The 23,467-nt window shown below is 53.1% G+C and overlaps 1 protein-coding gene across 1 annotated transcript in view; it reads right to left on the minus strand.

Annotated features, from left to right (window-relative positions):
- Window positions 1–316: 316 nt before the first annotated feature.
- The window catches only part of DRC3 (dynein regulatory complex subunit 3), a gene marked incomplete at both ends in the record, with an annotated part of 23,347 nt that continues 196 nt past the window's right edge, over window positions 317–23,467 (minus strand). Inside the window, 12 exon segments of the mRNA XM_080713347.1 lie at window positions 317–430; window positions 674–805; window positions 5,363–5,476; window positions 7,416–7,424; window positions 7,426–7,497; window positions 10,173–10,304; window positions 12,271–12,439; window positions 13,604–13,722; window positions 14,321–14,436; window positions 15,761–15,911; window positions 19,498–19,664; window positions 20,528–20,644. Coding sequence (XP_080569473.1) covers window positions 317–430; window positions 674–805; window positions 5,363–5,476; window positions 7,416–7,424; window positions 7,426–7,497; window positions 10,173–10,304; window positions 12,271–12,439; window positions 13,604–13,722; window positions 14,321–14,436; window positions 15,761–15,911; window positions 19,498–19,664; window positions 20,528–20,644 — 1,412 coding nt within the window.

The following is a 23,467-nucleotide window of genomic DNA, read 5'->3' on the forward strand; positions in this document are numbered from 1 at the left end:
ACTCAGTAAGACCCTGTTTCCAAATAAAGAATAAAAAATAGGGCTGGGGGTATAGCTCAGAGGTAGAATGCCTCTGGATTCCATCCCCAGTACCACAATAAAATAAGTACATAAATAAAATACAGGCCTGGGGGTAGAGCTTGGAGGTAGGCTGCCCTTGGGTTCACTCCCTAGTACAACACACACAGACTATGGGGAAAGTGATATAAATCCTTTATTTTCCTCTATAGTCGGAACTTTTTCCAGGGGTCAGGGAAGAATGGTTTTGGGGGGCACGAGCCCCTCGGGCAGGGGCGATGGTGGGTGTCGCGGGGGCCTAGTCTATGATCTCGCCGAACTCCAGGTTGTCCAGCTCGCTCTGCATGTGGTCGATGTACTGGTTGATCTCCTTGACGCGCTTGCGGTTCCTCGAGCTCTCGTCCCTGTGGATCTGGGGACCACAGAGCCCACCCGGGGCCTTCGCTCAGAGGGCTGGCCACCGCCGGCTTACACTGAAGCCGGCTGAGGGAAGGGAAGGTGGGTCTTTCAAATCGCCTCGGGGCGCGCCTCCCCAAGGAGCTGGAGGAACAATGATGGGGTGTGTGGCTTTCCCAGCCTTCGATGGGGCAGCCCCGGGCCTTCAGGACGGGGCTCCGTGGGGGGGAGCCCGCTGGGGGGCGCGTCCCTCGCTCACCTTGTCTACTAAGTGTGTGCACCACGAGTTGATCCTGGTCACCAGCTCGTCTTCTCGGTTGTCAATCTTCAGGAGGTGGATGTCATGGGATGCCCCGACCGCGTTGACGATCGTGTCTTTGTCCACAAAAAGCTGGCGGGTGGGAAGGCCCAGGTGAGCAGGTGCGGGTCGTCACGCTCCAAGCACACGGTCGGGGAGGTGAACAGACAGGGGCCTGGCACCGCCGCAGCTGACACCCTCTCCTGGTAACCCCTTTCAGGATGTCTGTTCCCACAATGCCTCACTCAGGGCTTCTCAGGTCTCGATGGCCGAGGTCCTGAGACTGCGTCCAGGACAGTGGGCCCTGCAGAACCCCGCGTGGGAGCCGGGCGTGGTGGCGCATGCTTGTCATCCCAGCACTTGGGAGGCTGAGACGGAAGGGTCACCGGTCATGGCCAGCCTCAGCTACTACCGAGTGAGGCCCTTTGCAACTCAGTAAGACCCTGTTTCAAAATAAAGAGTAAAAAATAGGGCAGGGTTTTTGCCCCTGGGTTCCATCCCTGTGGGGAGCCATTAAGGCTTTCCCCTAAAAGAATACTTCTATCTTTTGCCCAGAGTCAAAGTAAAAGGTCTGAAAGAAGCTCCTGTGGTGATGGCACCTGACTGATTGACCTGACCGTTACGCGCCCAGGTGGTGACGGCATGAGGAATTGATTGACCTGGAGCTGTATAAATAGGACAAGAGAGATAAACCCGGGATGGCCAGTAGAGATATCAACCTGGGAAAGGACTGGCAATCCTTCCATGATAGAATTAAAATTCTTTGAATTATATTCTTAGAATTGAATTCTTTCATCCTCACTCCTCTCTTTGGAACCCGTACTTTTGCCGGTTCCGGCACATCCCAGACCCGCAAAAAAATAAAAATAAAAATAAATAAATAAGCCGGGCGTGGTGGTGCACGCTTGTAATCCCCGCACTTGGGAAGCTGAGACAGGAGGATCACACAGGTTCGAAGCCAGCCTCAGCTACTTAGTGAGACCCTGTTTCCAAATGAAATAGGTCTGGGCATATAGCACAGAGGTTCCACCTCCAGTACCACCAAAAAAATAAATAAATTAATTAATTAAAAAATACGGCTGGGGCATAGCTTGGAGGTAGAATGCCCCTGGGTTCCATCCCTAGAACTCCCCCCCAAAAAATTAGCAAAGGACCTTTCTTTCTTTCATTCTTTTTTTCCTTTCTCTTTCTCTTTTTGTGTGGCGCTGGGGATGGAACCAGGGGCATTCTACCTCTGAGCTACAACACCCCCCCAGACCTATTTTATTTTTTAGTTGCAAACGGAGTCTCACTAAGTTGACGCGAGCCTCACTGACTTTCTGAGGCTGGATTCGAACCTGCGGCCTCCCGTCGCGCCTCCCGGCCACTAGGATTACAGGCGTGCGCCCCCTCTCCCAGCAGGACCTCAGTTTTCTAAGCTGTAAGGAAAACTGAAGATGAAATGCGTGTGGTGGGGCATCCCGTATCAAAATGCATGGGCCCGAGTGTTTCAGATGCTGCAGGCCTTTGGGTCTGGGGATGTTTGCACAGACTCTTTGAGAATCTCTAATCACAAAATCTGAAATCCCAAGTGCTCCAAAACCCATTTTGACTTTTTTCCCCCTGGAATTAGGAATTATACCCAGGGACACTCTACCTCCAAGCTGTACCCCCAGCCCTTTATTATTATTTGTGTGTGTGTGTGTGTGTGTGTGTGTGTGTGTGTGTGTGTGTGAACCCAGTGTGGTAGCACACACCCGCAATCCCAGTACTTGGGAGGCTGAGACAAGAAGATTGTAGGTTTGAGGCCAGCCTCGGCAATTTAGTAATGCCCTCTGCAACTTAGTGAATCCCTGTTTTGTTTTGTTTTTTTCTTTGCAGTACTGGGGATATGGAACCCAAGGGCATTCTACCTCCAAGCTACACCCCCAGCCCTATTTTTTGTTATTTATTTATTATTTATTTTGTGGATCTGGGGATGGAACCCAGGGGCACTCTACATCCGAGCTACATCCCCTGCCCTATTTTTTATTCTTTATTTTGAAACAGGGTCTCACTAAGTTGCGGTGGGCCTCACTAAGTAGCTGAGGCTGTCCTCGAACCACAATCCTCCAGTCTCAGCCTCCCGAATGCTGGGATTCCAAGCCACCATGCCTGGTTCCTTTTTATTTTTGACATAAATTGTGAGTCTGGCCTCAAAAATCTGTGATCCTCCATTCTCAGCCTCCCAAGAGCTGAGGTTGCAGGCGTGTGCTATTGCACCCAGCCCCTTGGACTCGTTCCGAGCACCCACCTGCCTTGGAGGCTAGACACCTGCATCAGGCGTTCAGAGCACCCAGGCAGCTCACCTGACATCCCTGCCAGCTCCTGAACAGGCAGCTATGGCTTCCGGCACCAGGCAGAGACCCCTCACTGCCAGCCCCTGCCTCTCCTCAATTCGGCCTTTCCTGCCCAAGATGGGAAGGACCCGAACAGACAGATGTGAGCACATCGGCCCCCAAGTACGCCCTGAGCTGATCGCAATCAGGCAATCCAGTGAGAAGGGTCAGAGATAACTTCCTCCCATCGTCTTATCATGATGCTCATTGACCTTAGGTAACGCCTCGCCTCCTGCTTAGGCTCAGAGGCTTTGAGTCAGACTGCGCATCCGTTGGGCATGGTGGCGCACGCCTGTGAGCACAGTGCTTTTGGAGGCTGAGACAGGAGGATCAAAGGGTTAAGGCCAGCCTCAGCAACTTAGCGAGACCCTGTTTCACAACAAAATACATACATACATACATACATACATACATACATACATACAAAGTTCTGGGGGACAAAAAGTAAAAAGTGTTGGGAGTATTAAGTTAAAGGTACAATGCCCCTGGGCTCAATCTCCAGTATCAGCAAAAATAGTGCACACTTGTAATCCCGGGATTTGGGACACCGAGATAGGAGGGTCTGGGTTTGCAGCCGGCTTCAACTACTTAGTGAGGCCCTCTGCAACTTAGACCCTGTTTTAAAATAAGGAATGAAAAATAGGGCAGGGGGTGCATATCAGAGGTAGAATGCCCCTGGCTTCCATGCCCAGACCCGCAAAAAAAAAAAAAAAATGGGAGGGTAGCTCAGGGGTAAAGTGCCCCTGACAACACACACACACACACACGCACGCACGCACGCACGCACGCCACGATTGGCGGCATAGGGAGGGAGGCTGGCGGGGGCCCGCTGTGTCGTGCCTGAGGCCTCTGCCGTCAGGCCTGCTGGTCCTGCAGGGCCTGGTCCAGCACCCGAGGCGGGGCACGCACACCCGCCCCCACCCGAACGCCCGAGCTCCTGGCGTCTCCAGTGGACAGTGTCTGCTGGCCTGGAGGCACGGGGTGGGGTCAAAGGCCATGCCCTCCCTCACCGGGGGCTGTGTGGGGTGTGAACAGTCACCAAAGCCAGCCAACACCGGCCAGAAAACTCGCTACCATGATGGCTCTGACCCGACAAGGGGTGACAGACAGTGACTTCTCAGGGCGGTGATGAGGGCAGGCTCTCCAGAGAGCTGACATTTGAGCGGGGCTCTGAATGACAGGGATCAGCCAGGCCCGCGGAGCCCCGAGGGGAGGGCACGCCTGCCAGGTGGACTATGGTTGACGGGCACTGGGAGAAGGGAGGCGCTCAGACGCTGGGAGCTGGGGACGTCATGGCAGCAGGCCCCGTCCCCAGGGTGGAAGGGCTAGCTCCAAGCATCCTGGCGAGCCCTGAGGGGCGGTGTGTGGTCTGGGTTTTCAAGAGATCCCTCTGTCTGCGTGCCCACAGAAGATCCCAGCACTTGGGAGGCAGAGGCAGGAGGATCGCAAGTTTGAGGCCAGCTTAGAATTTAGTGAGACCCTGTCTCAATTTTTTTTTTTTTTTTTTCCGGTACTGGGGATGAAACCCAGTACAAAAAAAAAAAAAAGAAAAAAAAAAAAAAAAAGACAGGGCATTCTACCTCTGAATTACAGCCCCGGACCTGATTTTTAATCTTTATTTTGAAACAGGGTCTCACTGAGTTGCGGAGGGCCTCACTAACTAGTAGCGCAGGCTGGCAGAAAACCTGAGATCCCGTCTCAGCCTTCCGAGTACTGGGATTACAAGAGCGCGCCATCAGGTTGGGCCGCTGAGAGCCTCTTTAATTGAGCCGGGCCAGAATAGCCTATTTCACCCACCAACAACTGTCATTTGCAGCTGAGACTCTGGGAGGTTGGCAAGCTTGCATGAATCACTCAGTAGGGTTGGATGGCACTGTCCTTCTCCTAGGCCTGTGCCCAGCTTGCAGCAGCAAGTCCAGGCCCCTGGCCCCGCCCAGCATTCTCAAGCCACACCCACTCTACCCATCGAGCCCCGCCCACACCACGCTGCCCTCCCACTGTGCCCAGCCCCGCCCACCAAGCTCACCTCGCCCCGCCCACACCATGCTGCCCCCCCACTGCACCAGCCCCGCCCATCAAGCTCACCTCGCCCCGCCCACACCATGCTGCCCCCCACTGCACCAGCCCCGCCCATCAAGCTCACCTCGCCCCGCCCTCCGCGGCCAGCCCCGCCCACACTATACTGCCCCTCCCACTGTGCCCAGCCCCACCCACCAAGCTCACCTCGCCCCGCCCACGGCGCCAGCCCCGCCCACCGCGCTCTGGCCGGCCAGGCCGCCCCAGGCTCACTCACCCCGCGCACGTCGTCGGGCAGGTCCTCGTCCAGCTCGCCCTTGACGATCTTCTCCAGGGTGTTGATGGAGGTCTCCAGGAGCTTCTCGTGGTGGTGGTTCTCAAGGTCCCGGCACTGAGCCATGGTGCGGCCGCGAGTTAAGCAGAACCAGGGGCGGAGGGGGCCGGGTGTGCCCTGGCCTGTGGCGGGACCTCTGCCATCCCAGCCTGAGGAGGACAGACCCTGGGCGCCCCAAGGCAAACTCAGATGCCAGGAGAGGACGTCGTCACCACCGCCGCTGTCACACACAAAACCCCTGGCCCGATGCGCCCGCCTCAGCCTGCCCTCCACCTGGCCATCACTGACCCTCGGCGCCGGGCCTCCACCTGGACGCTGCCTATGGGGCCTGCGGTCTCCTGTGTCCTCTCTTCTCCCCACAACAGCCATTGGGAGCTAAGGATGTAGGTGGCTGGGACCCATCTGTCCTTTGGGTCAGTCCTACTGGGGCTCCTGGGAGCCCTTCTAGCTCCGGGCTACACTCCCAGACCTATTTTATATTTTTATTTGGAAACAGGGTCTCCTAAGCCAGCGTGCGCGGCTGGCTTCAAACCTGTGCGATCCTCCTGTCTCCGCCTCCCAAGCCCGGGGATGACAAGCGTGCGCCACCACGCCCGGCTGAGCTTCCAGCTTTCTGAGGCTGAGCTTCCAGCTTTCTGATCTGGCCGAAAGAAAGTCCCCCTCTGGGACCGGGCTTCTCTGGCCCAGCTTCAGGGCCTTTGCACAGGCTGCCACCTCTGCCTGGAACGTGTCCTCACCCTTTTCCCTGGTCCCTGTGGCCACTCACAGGCCCTCACTCAGCTGCCCTCAGGGAGGCTCCTGGCCGGGGCCCTGGCCTCTGGGCTGGCACCTGCTGGACTCTGGCCCCAGGAGAGCAGGACCAGGGGTTGCTTCATACACCCGCGTGGCAGGGCCCTGGGTTCAGGGGCTCCTCACTCTCACTTTTAACCCGAGGAGCTCATTATAATTTGTCAGGCCAAGCAAGGCGCAGGGGCTTGGGAGGCTGAGACAGGAGAATCACAGGTTTGAGGCCAGCACCCAAGAACTTAGCAAAGCCCTGCTTCAAAATGAAAAATTAAAAGGGCCGGGGGTGTAGCTCAGAGATATAATGCCCCTGAGTTCGGTCCCTGGTACAAAGAAAAGACAAGAAAGAAAAATAGGATCTGATGGTGAATTAAAATCTCCTCTTGGTGGAGGTATAGATCTTTCTGTAAACCAAACGAGGAGTAGGTATTTCTGGTAAAAAGGGGAATATAATATAGAGTGCTAACTTCTCTCTGTGTGTGGTCCCAGAAATTGACTCAGGGGCATTCAATCTCCGAGCTACACCTCCAACCCCATTTATTTCTTTATTTCTTTTTATTTCTTTTTTGCAGTACTGGAGTTGGAACCCAGGAGGATTGTACCTCCAAGCTACACCCCCTGCCCTATTTTTAAATCTTTTTATTTTTTATTTATTTTTTTCCCTGCGGGTCTGAGGATGGAACCCAGGGGCATTTGACCTCCGAGCTACACCCCCTGCCCTATTTTTTATTCTTTATTTTGAAACAGGGTCTCACTGAGTTGCAGAGGGCCTCACTAAGTAGCTGGGGCTGTCTGGGAACCGCGATCCTCTGGTCTCTGCCTCCCAAATGCTGGGATTATAAGTTTGCGCCACTATGCCTAGCTCTTTTTTATTTATTTATTTTTATTTTGAAACTGAGGTTCTAAGTTGCTGAGGCTGGCCTCAAATCTGTGATCCTCCTATCTTGGCCTCCCAAGTACTGAGATTTCCAGGCAAGGGCCACCGTGCCCAGCTTAGAACATTGACGTCCTACTGAACTCTGCCTTGAGTTCGGGGCAGTGGTGGCCAAGGGGGGAACAGGGCAGTGGCCCCACATGCACATGGCCACCTGGGAGAGGACCCCACTTACCTGGATCTTCTTCATATCTAAAGAAGTTTTACTTTTCCTTGTCTTGTGTTAAACGTGCAGGCGCCCCCCTCCCCTACCTCCCCGAGGAGCCCCGGGGTTATCACAGAAAGGATATAGGCTTTGCACATTTTCTATGAAGACTCCCACCAAGTCAATGATATTCCTTTCAAACATGGTTATCGTCTCCTGGGAAGGATACAGAACACAGTTAGTATGTATTCATTAATTCATTAATTCATTAATTCATCCGTTGTGCTGGAGATTGAACCCAGGGGCATTCTTTCTTGCTGGAGATTGAACCCAGGGGCATTCTTTCTCTGAGCACTAGCTTCAGCTACTTAGTGAGGCCCTTTGCAACTCAGTGAGACCCTGTTTCAAAATAATAAAAAATAGGGCTGGGGGTGTAGCTCGGAGGTAGAATGCCCCTGGGTTCCATCCCCAGTACTGCAAAAAAACAAAACAAAACAAAACAGGGCACTGGCAAGCATGACTGCCCCCACCACCACCTCTGGCCGCTGCTGAGACAACAGGGCAGCGCGTGGTTCTGGGAAGCGTGGAGAGGCTGGGGTGGGAGGTGGCCTCCCCGCGGGCGCTGCCGCTCCTGAGGAGCTGGCGCATTCCCCAGCGGGAGCGAGTTGTGACAGTGCCATCTATCTGCTGTCTGAGGTGTCACTTGACGTGTGAGGAATTGATTAGGTGCTATCTCGGCCCAGCATCTGATGAGGTTCAATTCATCACAGCACTTCCGACTGTCGCCTCCGCTGCCGGCGGGCACGCCAGCGAGTCACCCCGGCCACTAATGAATTTTAGACAGCGGCGCTTTTTCCTCCTCCGCGCTGAGATGCTGAGACGCTGGATGCGGGCTCCTGGGAGATGGCCGCCCTGGCTGCATGCGGAAGAGCCTTTGTTCCAGCCCTGGAGGGGGCTACTTTGTCTGGCCAGCACCTGGACTGCTCCCTGGGTCTAATAAAAAAAAACCTCTCTCTGAGCTGGGCGCAGGGATGAGCGCCTTTAATCCCGGTGCTTGGGAGCCTGAGACAGGAGAATTGCAGGTTCGAAGCCAGGCTCAGAAACTTGGCAACTCGGCAAGACCTCGTTTCAAGAACCAAAAGTAGCTGGGTGGGGCGGTGCACACTTGTAATCCCCGTGCTTGGGTCGCAGGTTCAAGGCCAGGCTCAGCAACTTGGCAAGGCCCTCAGCAACTTAGATTTTGTTTGTTTGTTTGTTTTGGTACTGGGGATGGAACCTAGGGGTATTCTACCTTTGAGCTACACCCCCAGCCCTATTTTTTTTTTTTTATTCTTTGTTTTGAAACAGAGTCTCACTGAGTTGCAAAGGGCCTCACTAAGTAGCTGAGGCTGTCCTCAAACTGTGAGCCTCTTGTCTCAGCCTCCCAAATGCTGGGAATAAAGGTGTGTGCCACCATACCCAGTTTAGTGAGATCTTTTTAAAATAAAATAGGCCTAGGGAGAGCTGGGCGTGTTGGCGCATGCTTGTAATCCCTGTGCTTGGGAGGCGGAGACAGGAGGATCATACAGGTTCAAAGCCAGCCGCGCTGGCTTAAGAGACCCTGTTTTGGGAGTGTAGCCCAGAGGTGGTAGAAGGGCTTCCAGGAACCCCAGTACCACCAAAAAATAAATAAATATATAAAATAAAATAAAATAAAAAATAGGTCTAGGGAGATAGATCAGAGATAGAATACTACCGTCTTCAATCCACACTGGCAGTATTAATAGTAGTAGTAGTAGTAGTAGTAGTAGTAGTAGTAGTAGTAGTGGTGTTTGTTAGTAGTAGTAGTAGTAATAATAATAATAATAATAATAATAATAATAATAAAAGGGTTGGACTGTGGTTCAGAAGTAGAATGCCTCTGGGCTCAATCCTCAGTACCAAGAAACAAAACAAAACAAAACCTCTCTCTGCTGAGGCTTGGGGCTTTTCTAGGACGAGGGGGAACATTTGAGAGGAATGAAGCCATCTCTCATTCCCCACGAGGACCATTTCTCATCTAAATTCTTTAAATGAGGTGGTGCAGTGGTCTGCAACTATAATCCCAGTACTTGGGAAGCTGAGTACCAGAGGACTGCGGGTTCAAGGCCAGACTCAGAAGCTTTGCAAGACCTTCAGCAGCTCAGGAGACCCTTAGCAACTTAGCAAGATCCTGTTTCAAAATTTAAAAAAAAGAAACAAAAAAAAGCCGGGCGTGGCGGCGCGCGCTTGTCATCCCAGCATTCGGGAGGCTGAGACCTGGAGGATCGCGGTTCGCGGACAGCCTCAGCTACTTTAGTGAGGCCCTCTGCAACTCAGTGAGACCCGGTTTCCAAATAAAGAGTAAAAAATAGGGCTGGGGGTGCAGCTTGGAGGTAGAATGCCCCTGGGTTCCATCCCCAAGACTGCAAAAAAAAAATAAATAAATAAATTAAGCCGGGCGTGGTGGCGCACGCTTGTCATCCCCGCGCTTGGGAGGCAGAGGCAGGAGGATCGCGCAGGTTCGAAGCCAGCCGCGCGCGCTGGCTTAGGAGACCCTGTTTCCAAATAAAAATGTAAAAATAGGTCTGGGAGTGTAGCCCGGAGGTAGAAGGGCTTCCAGGAACCCCAGCGCCACCAAAAAAAAAAAAAAAAGAAGAAGTAGGGTGCCTGTGGGGTTAAGCCCCAGCACTCCTTCCAACACCTGAATATACTGTAAGGGGCTGGGAGTGCAGCTCCGAGGCCTTGATTCCTTCCCAGTGCTGGGGTGGAGGTGGGGGGCTCCGGACTGCTGAACAAGGAGGTTTCAGCGTAACACACAGGGCAGCTGGGCCTTCCCCGCGGCTTTGCTGCTGAGTGCCGGGGCCTCGCGTCCCGCCCAGGCCCGGCCTCACCTCCAGCTGTTCCACCAGCTGCATCTCCAGGGTCATGAGCACGTTGAAGATCTCGCCGATCTCTTCGCCGCACTCCACGATCTTCTTCTCGATGTTGACCATGTCGGACTCTTCTCGGATGCTACTCAGACTCTGGAAACGAAAGGCCGTGCTTTAGGAGTGAATCCACAGGCAAGCGCGGGCCGTGAGTGGCGGAAGGGCTGTCTGGTTGTGTGAGTCTAGCTCAGCGCTTGGGAGGCTGAGACGGGAGGATCGCAGGTTCGTGGCCAGCCTCGGCTATTTAGTGAGGCCCTCGGCAACTTATTGAGACCCTGTTTCAAAATAAAATAGGAAGCCGGGCGTGGTGGCGCACGCTTGTAATCCCAGCACTTGGGAGACTGAGACAGGAGGATCACACAGGTTCAAAGCCAGCCTCAGGTACTTAGTGAGGCTCTCAGCAACTGAGACCCTGTTTCCAAATAAAGTATAAAAAATAGGTCTGGGAGTATAGCCCAGAGGTAGAAAGCCCCTGGGTTCAATTCCTGGTACCACACACAAAAAAATTTTTTTTAATAAAGTAAAATAAAATAGGAAGCCGGGCGTGGTGGTGCATGCTTGTAATCCCAGCATTCGGGAGGCTGAGACCGGAGGATCGCGGTTCATGGACAGCCTCAGCCACTTAGTGAGGCCCTCTGCAACTCAGAGAGACCCTGTTTCAAAGTAAAGAATCAAAAATCAGGCTGGGGGCGTAGCTCGGAGGTAGAATGCCCCTGGGTTCCATCCCCAGGACTGCAAAAATAATAGTAACAATAAAATAAAATAGGGGTGGGGTGTAGATCCGAGTAGAATGGCCCTGGGTTCGATTCCCAGTAACACACACGCGTACACGGGTGGGGAGGTAGCTCGGCGATGTAGCGCCCCTGAGTTCAGTCCTAGTACTGAAAAGAATGCTTGAAAAACAGCTCATAGGACAGCCTCAGCTACTTAGTGAGGCCTCCCACAACTCAGAGAGACTGTTTTCAAATAACAATAACAACAACAAAATAGGAGCCGGGCGTGGGGGCGCACGCTCGTCATCCCAGCATTCGGGAGGCTGAGACCGGAGGATCGCAGTTCGCTGACAGCCTCAGCCACTTAGTGAGGCCCTCTGCAACTCAGTGAGACCGTTTCCAAATAAAAATAAAAAATAGGGCAGGGGGTGTAGCTCGGAGATAGAGTGTCCCTGGGTTCCATCCCCAGTACTGCAAAATAAATAAATAAATAGATAGATAAATACATAAAATAAAAATGTAAAAAGGGCTGGGGGTATAGCTTGGAGGTAGAATATCCCTGGGTTCCACCCCCAGTACTGCTAAATCAATCAATTAATTAATTCATTAAAATAAAAGATGTAAAAGGGGCTGGGGGTGTGGCTTGGAGGTAAAATGTCCCTGGGTTTAATCTCTAGCACCCCCATATATATGTGTGTATATACCCATACTACATTAACCAATATGGGGTGACCTTAGGCATCTCAGTGATGGGGACCCGAGCCCTGGTGGCACTGGATGGGACTCCTTGCTACCAAGACTCAGTTTCCCCAACTGTAAAATCCCTACACCTCCCTGGGGTTTTTTTAAAGGTCAAGTGAAATAAGGCATGAGAAGTCTTGGTGACGTGGCCCCTCCGTGCCCCGTAGGGTCAGGGATTCCATTCCCCAGTAGTTACTGATGGGCCTGGTTTTCTCCTGCAACAGCTGGTTGGGCCGCTGGTTCCTCCGAGGTTCTCGTCAAGTTGCTAAGAAGCCTGTTAAAGAGGCAGGGGCCCCGATGTCAGGAGCCTTAGAAGCACCAGCTGGCAAGGACGCCGTTTTCTCTGATGAGAACTAACCTAAGCTCTGAGCCCCTCTCTAACAGGTCTGCCAGCTCTTCTGGGGAAGGGACCGTCCAGACAAGCTCGCTGCTGGGAGTCAACACACGACTCCCCGCAGGGCCCCGCTGCTCAAGCACGCAGCAGCGGGGAGCCATGGTTGGCGCTGGAGTGAGGCTATGATGTGATCCCAGGCAGGTGGGACAGCGACCGTGAACCTTGGGGGTCTCGGGGACACAGGAGTCGCGGCCCGGGAGGCGGGGGAGCCTGCCTGCAGGTGCTTCTCCTCGAACTTGGCGATCCTGAGCTTGCCCTGTTCCTGGTTTTCCTGGATGGCCTCCTGGACACACTCGGTAAACATGTCAAGCTCCGCCTTCCGCCTCTCCTGTTGCTTTAGGCCGTACTCGAAAATGTTCAGGCAGATGATGACAAATTTGTCCCTGTAGGTGATGGCGGTTAAGGAAGCCTGACGCCTTCTTGGGGGCAAAACCAGAGGGGCTGGTGCTGAGTGACCCTGCGTCAGGACTCCAGCCCACGGCCGCCTACCACCCCGGCAGACGGAGCAACCCAGGGCCCGGAGAGCTGGGATTCGAGGTTTGGAGCCTAGAGCGGGGGTCGAGCATCTTCACTCTCAACCTGAGGAATTCAGGGACAAGCCCAAGGGCCCCAGAAGAGACTCCTGGACGGACCCTGGTAGAATGCCCCTGGGTTCCATTTCCAGACCAGCAAAAATAAATAAATAAATACAATACAATATAGTAAAATGGGGTTAGTGGGGCCGGGCGTGGTGGCGCACGCTTGTAATCCCAGCATTTGGGAGGCTGAGACGGGAGGATCGCGGTTCATGGACAGCCTCAGCTACTTAATGGAGCCCTTTGCAACTCAGTGAGACCCTGTTTCAAAATTTAAAAAATCAAAAATAGGGCTGGGGGTATAGCTTGGAAGAAGAATGCCCCTGGGGTCCATACCCAGGACTGCAAACAAACAAACAAACAAACAAATAAATAAATAAACGAGGTTAGTGCTGGGCATAGTAGCACGCACCTGAAATCCCAGTACTTGGGAGGCTAAGACAGGAGAATTGAGGTTCGAGGCCAGCCTCAGCAACTTAGCAAGATTATCGGCAACCTAGTAAGACCCTGTTTCAAAATATAAAAAAGGCCGGGATGTATCTCAGAGGGAGCACACCCTTGGGTTCAATCCCCAGTTCCACGAGAGGTGGGGGAAGGATGGGCTTGGATTTGACGTGCGCCCAGTGGGATGCCGGAGGAAGTTGAGAATCCTGCATGGAGAAATTCAACACGGCTCTTGGCGCACATTTCAATTTTCCCTACCCTTGAAAACCTAGCTGGAGAGAGAGCTCTGCACTAGCGCACTTGCCCAGCACGCACGAGGCCATGGGTTCGATCCCCAGCCCCGCAAGCAAAGCGAAGCCAAAAGCCTAGGCTGCTAAGCCAGGCTGACCCAGGCCATGCTGACGCCCTTGGCTTCTGAGCAGAGTCCATTTCACTTCCCAGGGTTCTCAAAGGGGAAGCTGGGTTCCCGACAGAAGACACCCACTGAACACAGGCAGGGAGCCGGTGGACCCGGCTCAGGCCAGGGAAGGATATGCGTCGAGGAGCTCCCCGACGCCAGGTAGGAAGGACAGCTTCTTCCCCTCCGGGTCCTCCGCGTACATGCTGTCAAACAGGAAGGAGCCGTTCAGGTGTTCGATGAACGCCAACTGCAGGCAGACAGCACAGAGGGCAGGATGAGCCGAGCCGGGCCCTCAGGGGCACACTGGGTGGTGAGCCCTGGGGCCGGGTCTGTCCCCCAAAAGGCAGGTGTGCGGTGGCTCCAGCGAAGGGAGGTGCTCACGAAGGTGCAGAGAATACCTGAATTCAGGGCCGTGCTGCACTAAGGGACTGAAATTTCATACATAGCATACATAGCCACCAGAGGGTCTTAAAGAAATGAGCCACTCTGGGTATCTGGGAGGCTCAGACAGGAGGCTCACAGGGTTGAGGCCAGTCTCGGCAATTTAGTGAGACGCTCAGCAACTCAGACCCTGTTTCAAAATAACAACTAAGCCGGGCGTGGTGGCGCATGCTTGTAATCCCAGCATTCGGGAGGCTGAGGCAGGAGGATCGCGGTTCGAGGACAGCCTCGGCTACTTAGTGAGGCCCTCTGCAACTCACTGAGACCCGGTTTCAAAATAAAGAATAAAAAATAGGGCTGGGGGTGTAGTTTGGAAGTAGAATGGCCCTGAGTTCCATCCCTAGTACCGGAAGAAAGAAAGAAAGAAAGAAAGAGAGGAAGAAAGAAAGAAAGAAAGAGCGGACCTTGTGCTCCTCCAGCTTGTCGCGCCGGGCCTGCTCCTCGTCCTCCCGGGCCTGCATCACTGCCTCACGGTGCCGCAGCTCGTCGATGCTGTACTGACGCTTCATCTCCGCCAGCACTTTCTGCGCGAGTGAACGGCGGCCTCGTCCATGCTTGATCCTTCCGGCCACGGCCGCCCTCCCTAATACTGGGGTTACAGGCCTGAGCCTCCACACCTGGCTTATTGTTATTTGATTTTTTGTGGTTTGGGGGCTAGAACCTGGGGCAGTCTGCCTCCAGGCTACACCCCCAGTCCTATTTTGTTTTTTATTTGGAAATAGGGTTTCACGAAGTTGCCGAGAGCCTCACCAAGTGGCTGAGGTGGACTTCGAACGTGTGATGCTCCTGTTTCAGCCTCCCAAGCACTGGGATTACCGACGTGTGCCACCACGCCTTCCTGATTGAAGAGTCTTAGAATTCAAAACCTCAGAGCCAGGTGTGGTAGCACAGGCCCGTAATCCCAGTGTTCAGAAGGATGAGACGGAGGATCGGAGGACCAGGCTCTGTTCAGTGGGTAGGGGTGGAGCCTGGGGTCCGGCCCTCCTCCCTGCTTGGGATGGCCTCGCTTGGGTACCTCCTAAATCACCTCAGTGCCCCCACCCCAGGTTTCTCCTAGCAAATGCACCAGTTTCAGCCGGGCACGCTTGTAATCCCGGCACTCGGGAGGCTGAGACGGGGGGAAAGCAGGTTTGTGGCCAGCCTCAGCAATCCCTGAGGCCCTCTGCAGCTTAGCGAGACCCTGTTTCAATGTACTGTTTCCAAATAAAAATATAAAAATAGGTCGGTCTGGGACTATAGCCCGGAGGTAGAAAGCCCCTGGGTTCTATCCCCAGTACCACACACACACACACACACACACACACACACATCTGGGGGAGTAGTTCGGAGGTAGAATGCTACTGGGTTCAGAATTCAGTCCCCGGTGACACACACACACACACACGCACGCATGCATGCATGTATGCACCAGTTTTTCACTAGAAGCAGGGCACAGGTCAAAGGTCTTTGGTCTCCTAGGAGCCCAGCACGCAGGGACTTCTGGGTCCTGCCACCAAGGGTCTTACAAATTGGGCCAGAATATCTCTCTCTCTCTCTCTCTCTCTCTCTCTCTCTCTCTCTCTCTCTCTCTCTCCCTCCCTCCCCCCCATGGGGAAGGTACCCACACACATCATACTGCAAAGAGGGTGCAAGGGTCCCCCTCTCGGTGGGGGTGGGGACAGAGACAGCAGCAGGAGCAGGACCCTCCTCCCGCAGGGCGAGCTCAGCATGGGGCTGGAGGTCGCAGGCCGGACCCCCTGGAACTGGCTTTCATCAGTGGCTGACACTGCCTGGGTCTCCGGGTCAGTGACACCTGGTCCCCTGAAGACTCTCCTCACAGAGCTGGGGGACACAGAGGGAGACACCTGCCTCCTGGTCGTCGATGCGCCGGAAGTCCAGGTACACGAGGTCGGGAAGGTAGGCGCAGATGAACATCTTGTAGTCCTCCTGCTCGGCGATGGGGTTCCCCGAGAGGCTGAGCGTGCGCAGGGCCTTGAACTTCCGCAGGTAGATGAGCTGGGAGAAGAGTGAAGGGAAAAAAAAACAGTTTGGGGCCTTATTTTTTCTTTTCTCTTTCTTTTTTCTTTCTTTTTTTTTTTTCTTTTTCTTTTTCTTTTTTTTTTTTTTTTTTGGTGGTACTGAACCCTTCTACTTTCGGGCTACATGCCCAGACCTTTTTTTTATATATATTTTTTATTTGGAAGCAGGGTCTCTTAAGCCAGCAAAGCTGGCTTCCAACCTGCGCCATCCTCCTGTCTCCGCCTCCCAAGCGCGGGGATGACAAACGTGCGCCACCACGCCCGGCAAGAGGCTTTCTTTTTTGCCACAGAGCTGCACACCTAACTGACAGCCCTGGTCCTTCGCATCCTTTCAGACGGCAGCCTGGCCAGCTCGCCTTCTGTGCGGTCAGGCAGGGAGTGGCTGCGCTTCCGGGCTTGATGGCTGTCCTGAAACCTTTGATCAGGTAAGGGCTTTTATTTTATTTATTTATTTTTGGTGGTACTAGGGATGGAACCCAGGGGCCTTCTACCTCTGAGCTACACTCCCAGACCTATTTTATATTTTATTTGGAAACAGGGTCTCCTAAGTTGCTGAGAGCCTCACTAAGTAGCTGAGGCTGGCTTCGAACCTGCGCGATCCTCCTGTCTCAGCCTCCCAAGCGCGGGGATTACAAGCATGCGCCACCACATCTGGCCAAGGTAAGGGCTTTTAAAAATTTTTATTTTAAGCCGGGTGGTGGCACACGCTTGAAATCCCAGCATTTTGGAAGCTGAGACTGGAGGATCATGGTTTCCGGCTGTCCTCAGCTACTTAGTGAGGCCCTCTGCATCTCAGTGAGACCCTGTTTCAAAATAAAGAATAAAGCCGGGCGTGGTGGCGTACACTTGTAATCCCCGCGCTTGGGAGGCGGAGACAGGAGGATCGCACAGGTTCGAAGCCAGCCGCGCTGGCTTAAGAGACCCTGTTTCCAAATATAAAATGTAAAAATAGGTCTGGGAGTGTAGCCCAGAGGTAGAAGGGCTTCCAGGAACCCCAGTACCACCAAAGAAAAGAAAGAAAGAAAGAAAGAAAGAAAGAAAGAAAGAAAGAAAGAAAGAAAGAAAGAAAGAATAAAAAATAGGGTGCCCCAGTACCACAGAAGAAAAGAAAGCTTGTGCCTCACGGGTTTAGAAGCTCTTGTGTGCTACGCAAGCCTTGCCGAATAGATTTAAATATGGGTTACGATCAGCACTTGACTCACCCCAGACCTGCGTCTGAGCCACCCAGGTGTGCGAGGGGACGAGCCTGAGGACCATCGAAGAAGGCAGTCTTCTACCTCCAAGCTACTCCTTCAGCCCTTTTATTTTATTTTTTTTTTGGTATTGGGGATGGAACCCAGGGGCATCTGCCTCCAAGTTACATCCCTAGCCCAATTTTAAGAATTTTTTATAGCAACAGGGTCTTGCTAGGCGGATGAGAGTCATAACTTGCTGAGACTGTCCTCGAACCTATGATCCTCCTGTCTCAGCCTCTCAAGTACTGGGATTACAAGCATGCACCACCACTCCCAACTCCATTTTACTTCTTATATTTTGGTACTGGGGATTGAACCCAGTGGCATTCTACCTCTGTGCTACACGCCCAGCACTATGTATTTATTTTTGTTTTGTAACAGGATCTCCCTAGTTTGCTGAGTCTTGCTGTGTCACTGAGGCTGGCCTGGAACCTGTGATCCTCCTGTCTCCGCTACCTAAATACTGGGATTTTTAAAATTTTTATTTTTATTTACTTTTATTGCAGGTCTGGGAATGGAACCCAGGGGCATTCTGCCTCCGAGCTACAACCCCTGCCCTATTTTTTGTTCCTTATTTTGAAATAGGGTCTCACTAAGTTGCAGAGGGCCTCACTAAATAGCTGAGGCTGGCCACGGACCATGATCCTCCGGTCTCAGCCTCACGAATGCTGGGATGACAAGCGTGCGCCACTATGCCTGGCTTGGAAAGGGAGTCTTTATTTTATTTTATTTTTTTATTTTTTGAATTGGTGCATTGTAATCATACATCACACTGGAACACAAGACTTGAGAGGATATACAAGCACACATCATCCAATCAGCCCTCATCCAGCCCCCATCCCATTCCCTCCCCCTCCCTAGATCCCATGCTTGTTTGATGATTAACTTTGATACATTTGTTTATGTACCTCCTGCATTTTAAAGAGGCTCCATCCTCCCCTATTCCATACCCTCTGATTGGTCACCTTAGTTGCTTCACTATAGGGCCCTTTCTATAGCTCAACCTCTTCCTGTTGCCCCTTTCTTCCTAGTTATTGCTGATTAGGGGAAGCATCTGGTTTTTATTTTCTGTGATATTTCTCTGTGCATGACGCGTTGCAAGTACCGATCCCACTCTTGACGGCCCCAGTAGTGGCCTGGCTACCCGGTGGACTGATCCAGACCTCGCTGGCTCAAGCAGTGGCCTTGCCTCATGGGAGGCCCCGATTCTGGTCTTGCTGGCCCCGACACCAGCCTAACCACTCAGCAGGCTCCAATCCTGGCCTCGGAGGCCCCAGCACCGACCTAACCTCACGGCAGGCTCCAATCCCGGCCTCGGAGGCCCCAGCACCAGCCTAACCCCTCGGCAGGCTCTGATCCCAGCCTCGGAGGCCCCAGTAGTGGCCTTGCCTCCTGTCAAGCTCCGATGCTGGCCTTTCGCCCCGGCATCGACCTAACCCCTCGACAGGCTCCGATCCTGGCCTTGCTTCACGGCAGGCTCCGATGACGGCCTCGCTGGCCCCAGCACCAGTCTAACCCCTCTGCAGGCTCTGATCCGGCCTCTGAGGCCTCAGTAGCGGCCTTGCCTCATGGAAGGCTCCGATGCCGGCTGCTGGTCCTGGCACCGGCCAAACCCCTTGGCAGGCTCCGATCCTGGCCTCAGAGGCCCCAGCACCGGCCTTGCCTCATGGCAGGCTCCGATGCTGGCCGCTGGCCCTGGCATCAGCCTAACCAGAAAGGAAGTCTTTAAAGTATACTAGACAGCCCCCCAGATTGGGGCCAGGCCAGAGAAAGTCACTACTGAGTCCCCTCTGACATGGGACCCTTAAGGCTGCTGTCGGAGGTCTCAGGCCAGAGAAAGTCACTACTGAGTCCCCTCTGACATGGGACCCTTAAGGCTGCTGTCGGAGGTCTCGGTCGCGGCCCCCTGTTGGGAGCCCTTTGAAGGGTGTGTTCAGGACAGCGTACCTTTTCCTCAAGTGATGAGATTCACTGTCACGCGGACACATGCTGGCACCAGCATGCCCTCCTACCACCCATGGTCTGGCTTTACCCTGTCTTGACTGAGTGGGTGTGGCCTGAGCATCCCAGGGAGCACAGGCCGAATGCCCCACGTCTCATACTTCCTCCAGCTCAGCAAAGTTTATTAAATGAAGGAGACCCAGGGAAAGAAAATCCAGAGGCTGCGAAGTCGCTGGGGTAAGCGTGGATTTTAAACCGTATCAGATCCCACGTGGAACCATCGGGACGTTCGGCCTTTCCCGGTACATGGGGGGGGCAATATCCCGGGCCCTCCCTGCGTGCCGCAGACCCCTCCCGGGCCCCAGGCACGCATGCGCGGACACTCACGTTCATCATGTTGCCGATCTGGTTGTTGCCTAGCGACAGCACCTGCAGCTTCAGCAGCGAGTCCAGGGAGTCGATCTTGGAGATGCGGTTGTTGAACAAGCTCAGGTCTTCCAGGTTCACCAGGGTGTCCAGCCCCTCGATGACCTCGATGTTGTTGAAGGACAGATCTGGGAAGGGAGGAGGACTTTGCGGGAGCGCCGCCCGGGCTAGGGGCGGGGCTGTCCCGAAACAAAACCCAGCAGCCTGTCTGCACCTGCGGCGTGCGCCTGCCATCCCAGTACTCGGGAGGCTGAGTCAGGAGGATCGCAGGTTCGTGGCCAGCCTCAGCTACTTAGTGAGACTCCCTGCAATTTAGTGAGACCCTGTTTCGAAATGAAAAATAAAATAGGGCTGGGGATTGTGTAATCGCCTTGGGTTCAATCCCCAGTACCATTAAAAAAAAAAAAAAAGAAAGAAAGAAAATGGGGGCTCGCTGGGCGAGGTGGCGCACGCTTGTAATCCCTGCGCTTGGGAGGCTGAGACAGGAGGATCGCACAGGTTCGAAGCCAGCCTCAGCTACTTAGGCTCTCAGCAACTTAGTGAGACCCTGTTAACAAATAAAATATAAAATAGGTCTGGAAGTATAGCCCGGAAGTAGAAAGCCTCTGGGTTCCACCCTCAGTACCACCAAAAAAAAAAAAAAAAAAAAAAAATTGGGGGCTGGAGGTGTACGTAGCTCAGAGGTAGAATGCCCCGGGCTCCATTCCTAGTAGCAGCACTGTTTTATTTTTTTATTTGGAAACAGGTTCTCACCAAGTTGCTGAGAGCCTTGGTAAGTTCTCGAGGCTGTCTTGGAACCTGCGATCCTCCTGTCTCAGCCTCTCAAGTACTATACTGGTATCTGCTTTCTTGCTCCCAGCAGACAGGACTTCTGCGCTGCCTGGGCTGGCGATGGGGGCACGGCTAAGGGCCACAGTGATTACTGTCTCCTGCGGGGACAGTAACGTTGGCGGGGCGTCACCTTCCATTTGGGGGAGCCCCGGGGCCTTACCCAGCCAGACCAGGTGCGTGAGGTTCTCCAAGCCCTCGATTCTCTCGATGATGTTGTTGTCCAGCTGCAGCTTTCGCAGATTCTCAAACTGCCAGAGGTTGTCGATGCGGAGGATGTCTGGGATGATGAAGAGTCCCGCCTTGGGTCAGGCCCTGGCGTTTGTGCCAGCAGGTTGGGGGGAACTGAGACAGAACTAGGTGAGCGGGAGCTGAGGATTGAAGGACGCGCTTTCCCTAAGAGTGCAGAACTAAATCCGTACTGTGTGTGTAAAATTTTACACGTCTCCTCAGTTTTCCCCAGATTTTTTGGTGCGGTACTGATGAGGTAGAAGTAATAAAATTTTTAGGTAGAAAAGAGATGCATTGGGAAGGAAAGGAAAAATATGGTTTTATTTTATTTTATTTTTAGTTTTGGTGGTACTGGGGTTCCTGGAAACCCGTCTACCTCCGGGCTACATTCCCAGACCTATTTTATGTTTTTATTTGGAAACAGGGTCTCTTAAGCCAGCGCGGCTGGCTTCGAACCTGCGCGATCCTCCTGTCTCCGCCTCCCAAGCGCGGGGGATTATAAGCGTGCACCACCACGCCTGGCTAAAATATGGTTTTAAAATCTGAAATCTTGCTGGGCGTAATGGCACACGCTTGTAATCCCCGCGCTTGGGAGGCTGAGACATGGGGATTGCACAGGTTTGAAGCCAGCCTCAGCTACTGAGTGAGGCTCTCAGCAACTTAGTGAGACCCTGTTTCCAAATAAAATGTAAAATAGGTCTGGGAGTATAGCCCGGAGGTAGAAAGACCCTGCGTTCCACCCCCAGTACCACAAAAAAAAAAAAAAAAATCTGAAATCTTCAGTTTAACAGAGCTTGGTTCTTCTTAAAAAGCCAGGCCCGCACTTTTCAATCATAATGGGTGGGCTCAGAGAAGGTCCTAAGCTGAGTAGACCTGAGCTTTACTTTTTGTCAAAGTTTCCTCCAGGAAGATCCTCAGAAAAGAGCCCTCCCCCCACACCCCCCTTCCCTATGACAGCCCAGACCCCCCATCCCTCTCTTTTCTGGCCCAAAAGGAATCTCACCTTCTGTGAACCAAAAAGCTTCAAAGAAGAGGCCGCCACGCCACGTGACCTGGCCAGCTCCTCTATTAGAGGGCTCTTATACTATAAGAAGTAAAGCTCTGAAGAGCCTTTTGCCATTTTGAGCCATTTCTGAGCGACTTTGGGGCCATTTAGAGCCAATTTTGGGCAGCTCGGAATTAGCTTTTACTCCACTCCCCTGGGGCTGCTCTCATGGTTTTTGAGATGGCCAGCGTTTCCCCTGAACGTATCATTACTTTACTTGAATTAAAACCTCTGCCTTTATCTCTGAATGGCATGTATTAAATTCTTTTTGCTACGGAAGCCAAAAACCCACAGAGGTTATTGTGTTGCCCATGACTACCGGGGATGGAACCCACGGGCATTCTACCTCTGAGCTATCCCCCCAGCCCTTTTTCTTTTTGTGTGTGTGTGATACTAGGGGTGGAACCCAGGAGCTTTCTACCTCCAGGCTACACTCCCAGACCTATTTTATACTTTATTTGGAAACAGGGTCTCACTAAGTTGCTGAGAACCTCACTAAGTAGCTGAGGCTGGCTTCGAACCCGTGCGATCCTCCTGTCTCAGCCTCCCCAGCGCTGGGATTACAAGCGTGCGCCACCACGCCCGGCTTAGTCTTTATTTTGAAATAGGGTCTCACTAATTGCAGAGGGCCTCACTAAGGAGCTGAGGCTGGCCGCAAACCTTCGATCCTCCTGTCTCAGCCTCCCAAATTCTGAGATTACAAGATTGCATCACCATGCTTGGCTGAGTATGAAACTTTAAAAACATCCAGGTTAGCCAGGTGCAGGGGTACACACCTCTAATCCCAGTATTTGAGAGGATACAGAAGGATTGCAGGTTCGAGGCCAGCCTCAGCAGTTTAGGGAGACCCTCTTTCTCTCTCTCTCTCTCTCTGTGTGTGTGTGTGTGTGGGGGGGCTGACTGGGAATTGAACCCAGAGGCATTCTACCTCTGAGCTAAAACCCCCCAGCCCTATTTTATTTCTTATTTGGAAACGGTCTCACTCAGTTGTGAAGGGCCTCACTAAGTTATGGAGACTGGCTTTGAACCTGCGATCCTTTTGTCTCAGCCTCCCATGTACTGAGATCACAAGCGTGCATCACCTTGCCTGGCTGCGTATGAAACTTTAAAAAACTCTCATGCTAGCCAGGTGCGGTGGGTGCACCACTAATCCCAGTACTCGGGAGGCTGAGACCGGAGGGTCGCGGTTCGCGGGCAGCTTCAGCTACTCAGTGAGGCCCTTTGCAATTCAGTGAGACCCTGTTCCAAAATAAAGAATAAAAAATAGGAGCCGGGCGTGGTGGCGCGCGCTTGTCATCCCAGCATTTGGGAGGCTGAGACTGGAGGATCGCGGTTCATGGCCATTCTCAGCTACTTAGTGAGGCCCTCCGCAACTTAGTGAGACCCTGTTTCAAAATAAAGAATAAAAAAATAGGGCTGGGGTGTAGCTCGGAGGTCAAATGCTTCTGGGCTCCATCCCCAGACCCCCCCACACAAAAAATAGGGCTGGGGTTGTAGCTTAGAGGTAGAATGCCTGCCCCTGGGTTCCATCCCCAGTACCACTAAATAAATAAACAGACAGACAGATACATACATACATACATACATACATACATACATACATACATACAAAAAGGGTTGGGAGTGTAGCTCAGAGGTAGAATATTCTTGAGTTCAATCCCAGTACAAAACAAAACAAAAATAACAACAAAAATTCAGGCTGCTCCTGTGTCTTGGAATCTGGCGGGTCCTGATGCTGACGTGGGTCTTTTGACCCGGGACTCTGTAGAATCCTGAGGCTTGAAGATGGAACAGAGGGAGCCAGGGAGGCCTGCGGGGTGCCCCAGC

Source organism: Muscardinus avellanarius, assembly GCF_963383645.1.
Source record: "Muscardinus avellanarius genome assembly, chromosome: 16".
Lineage (NCBI taxonomy): Eukaryota > Metazoa > Chordata > Mammalia > Rodentia > Gliridae > Muscardinus > Muscardinus avellanarius.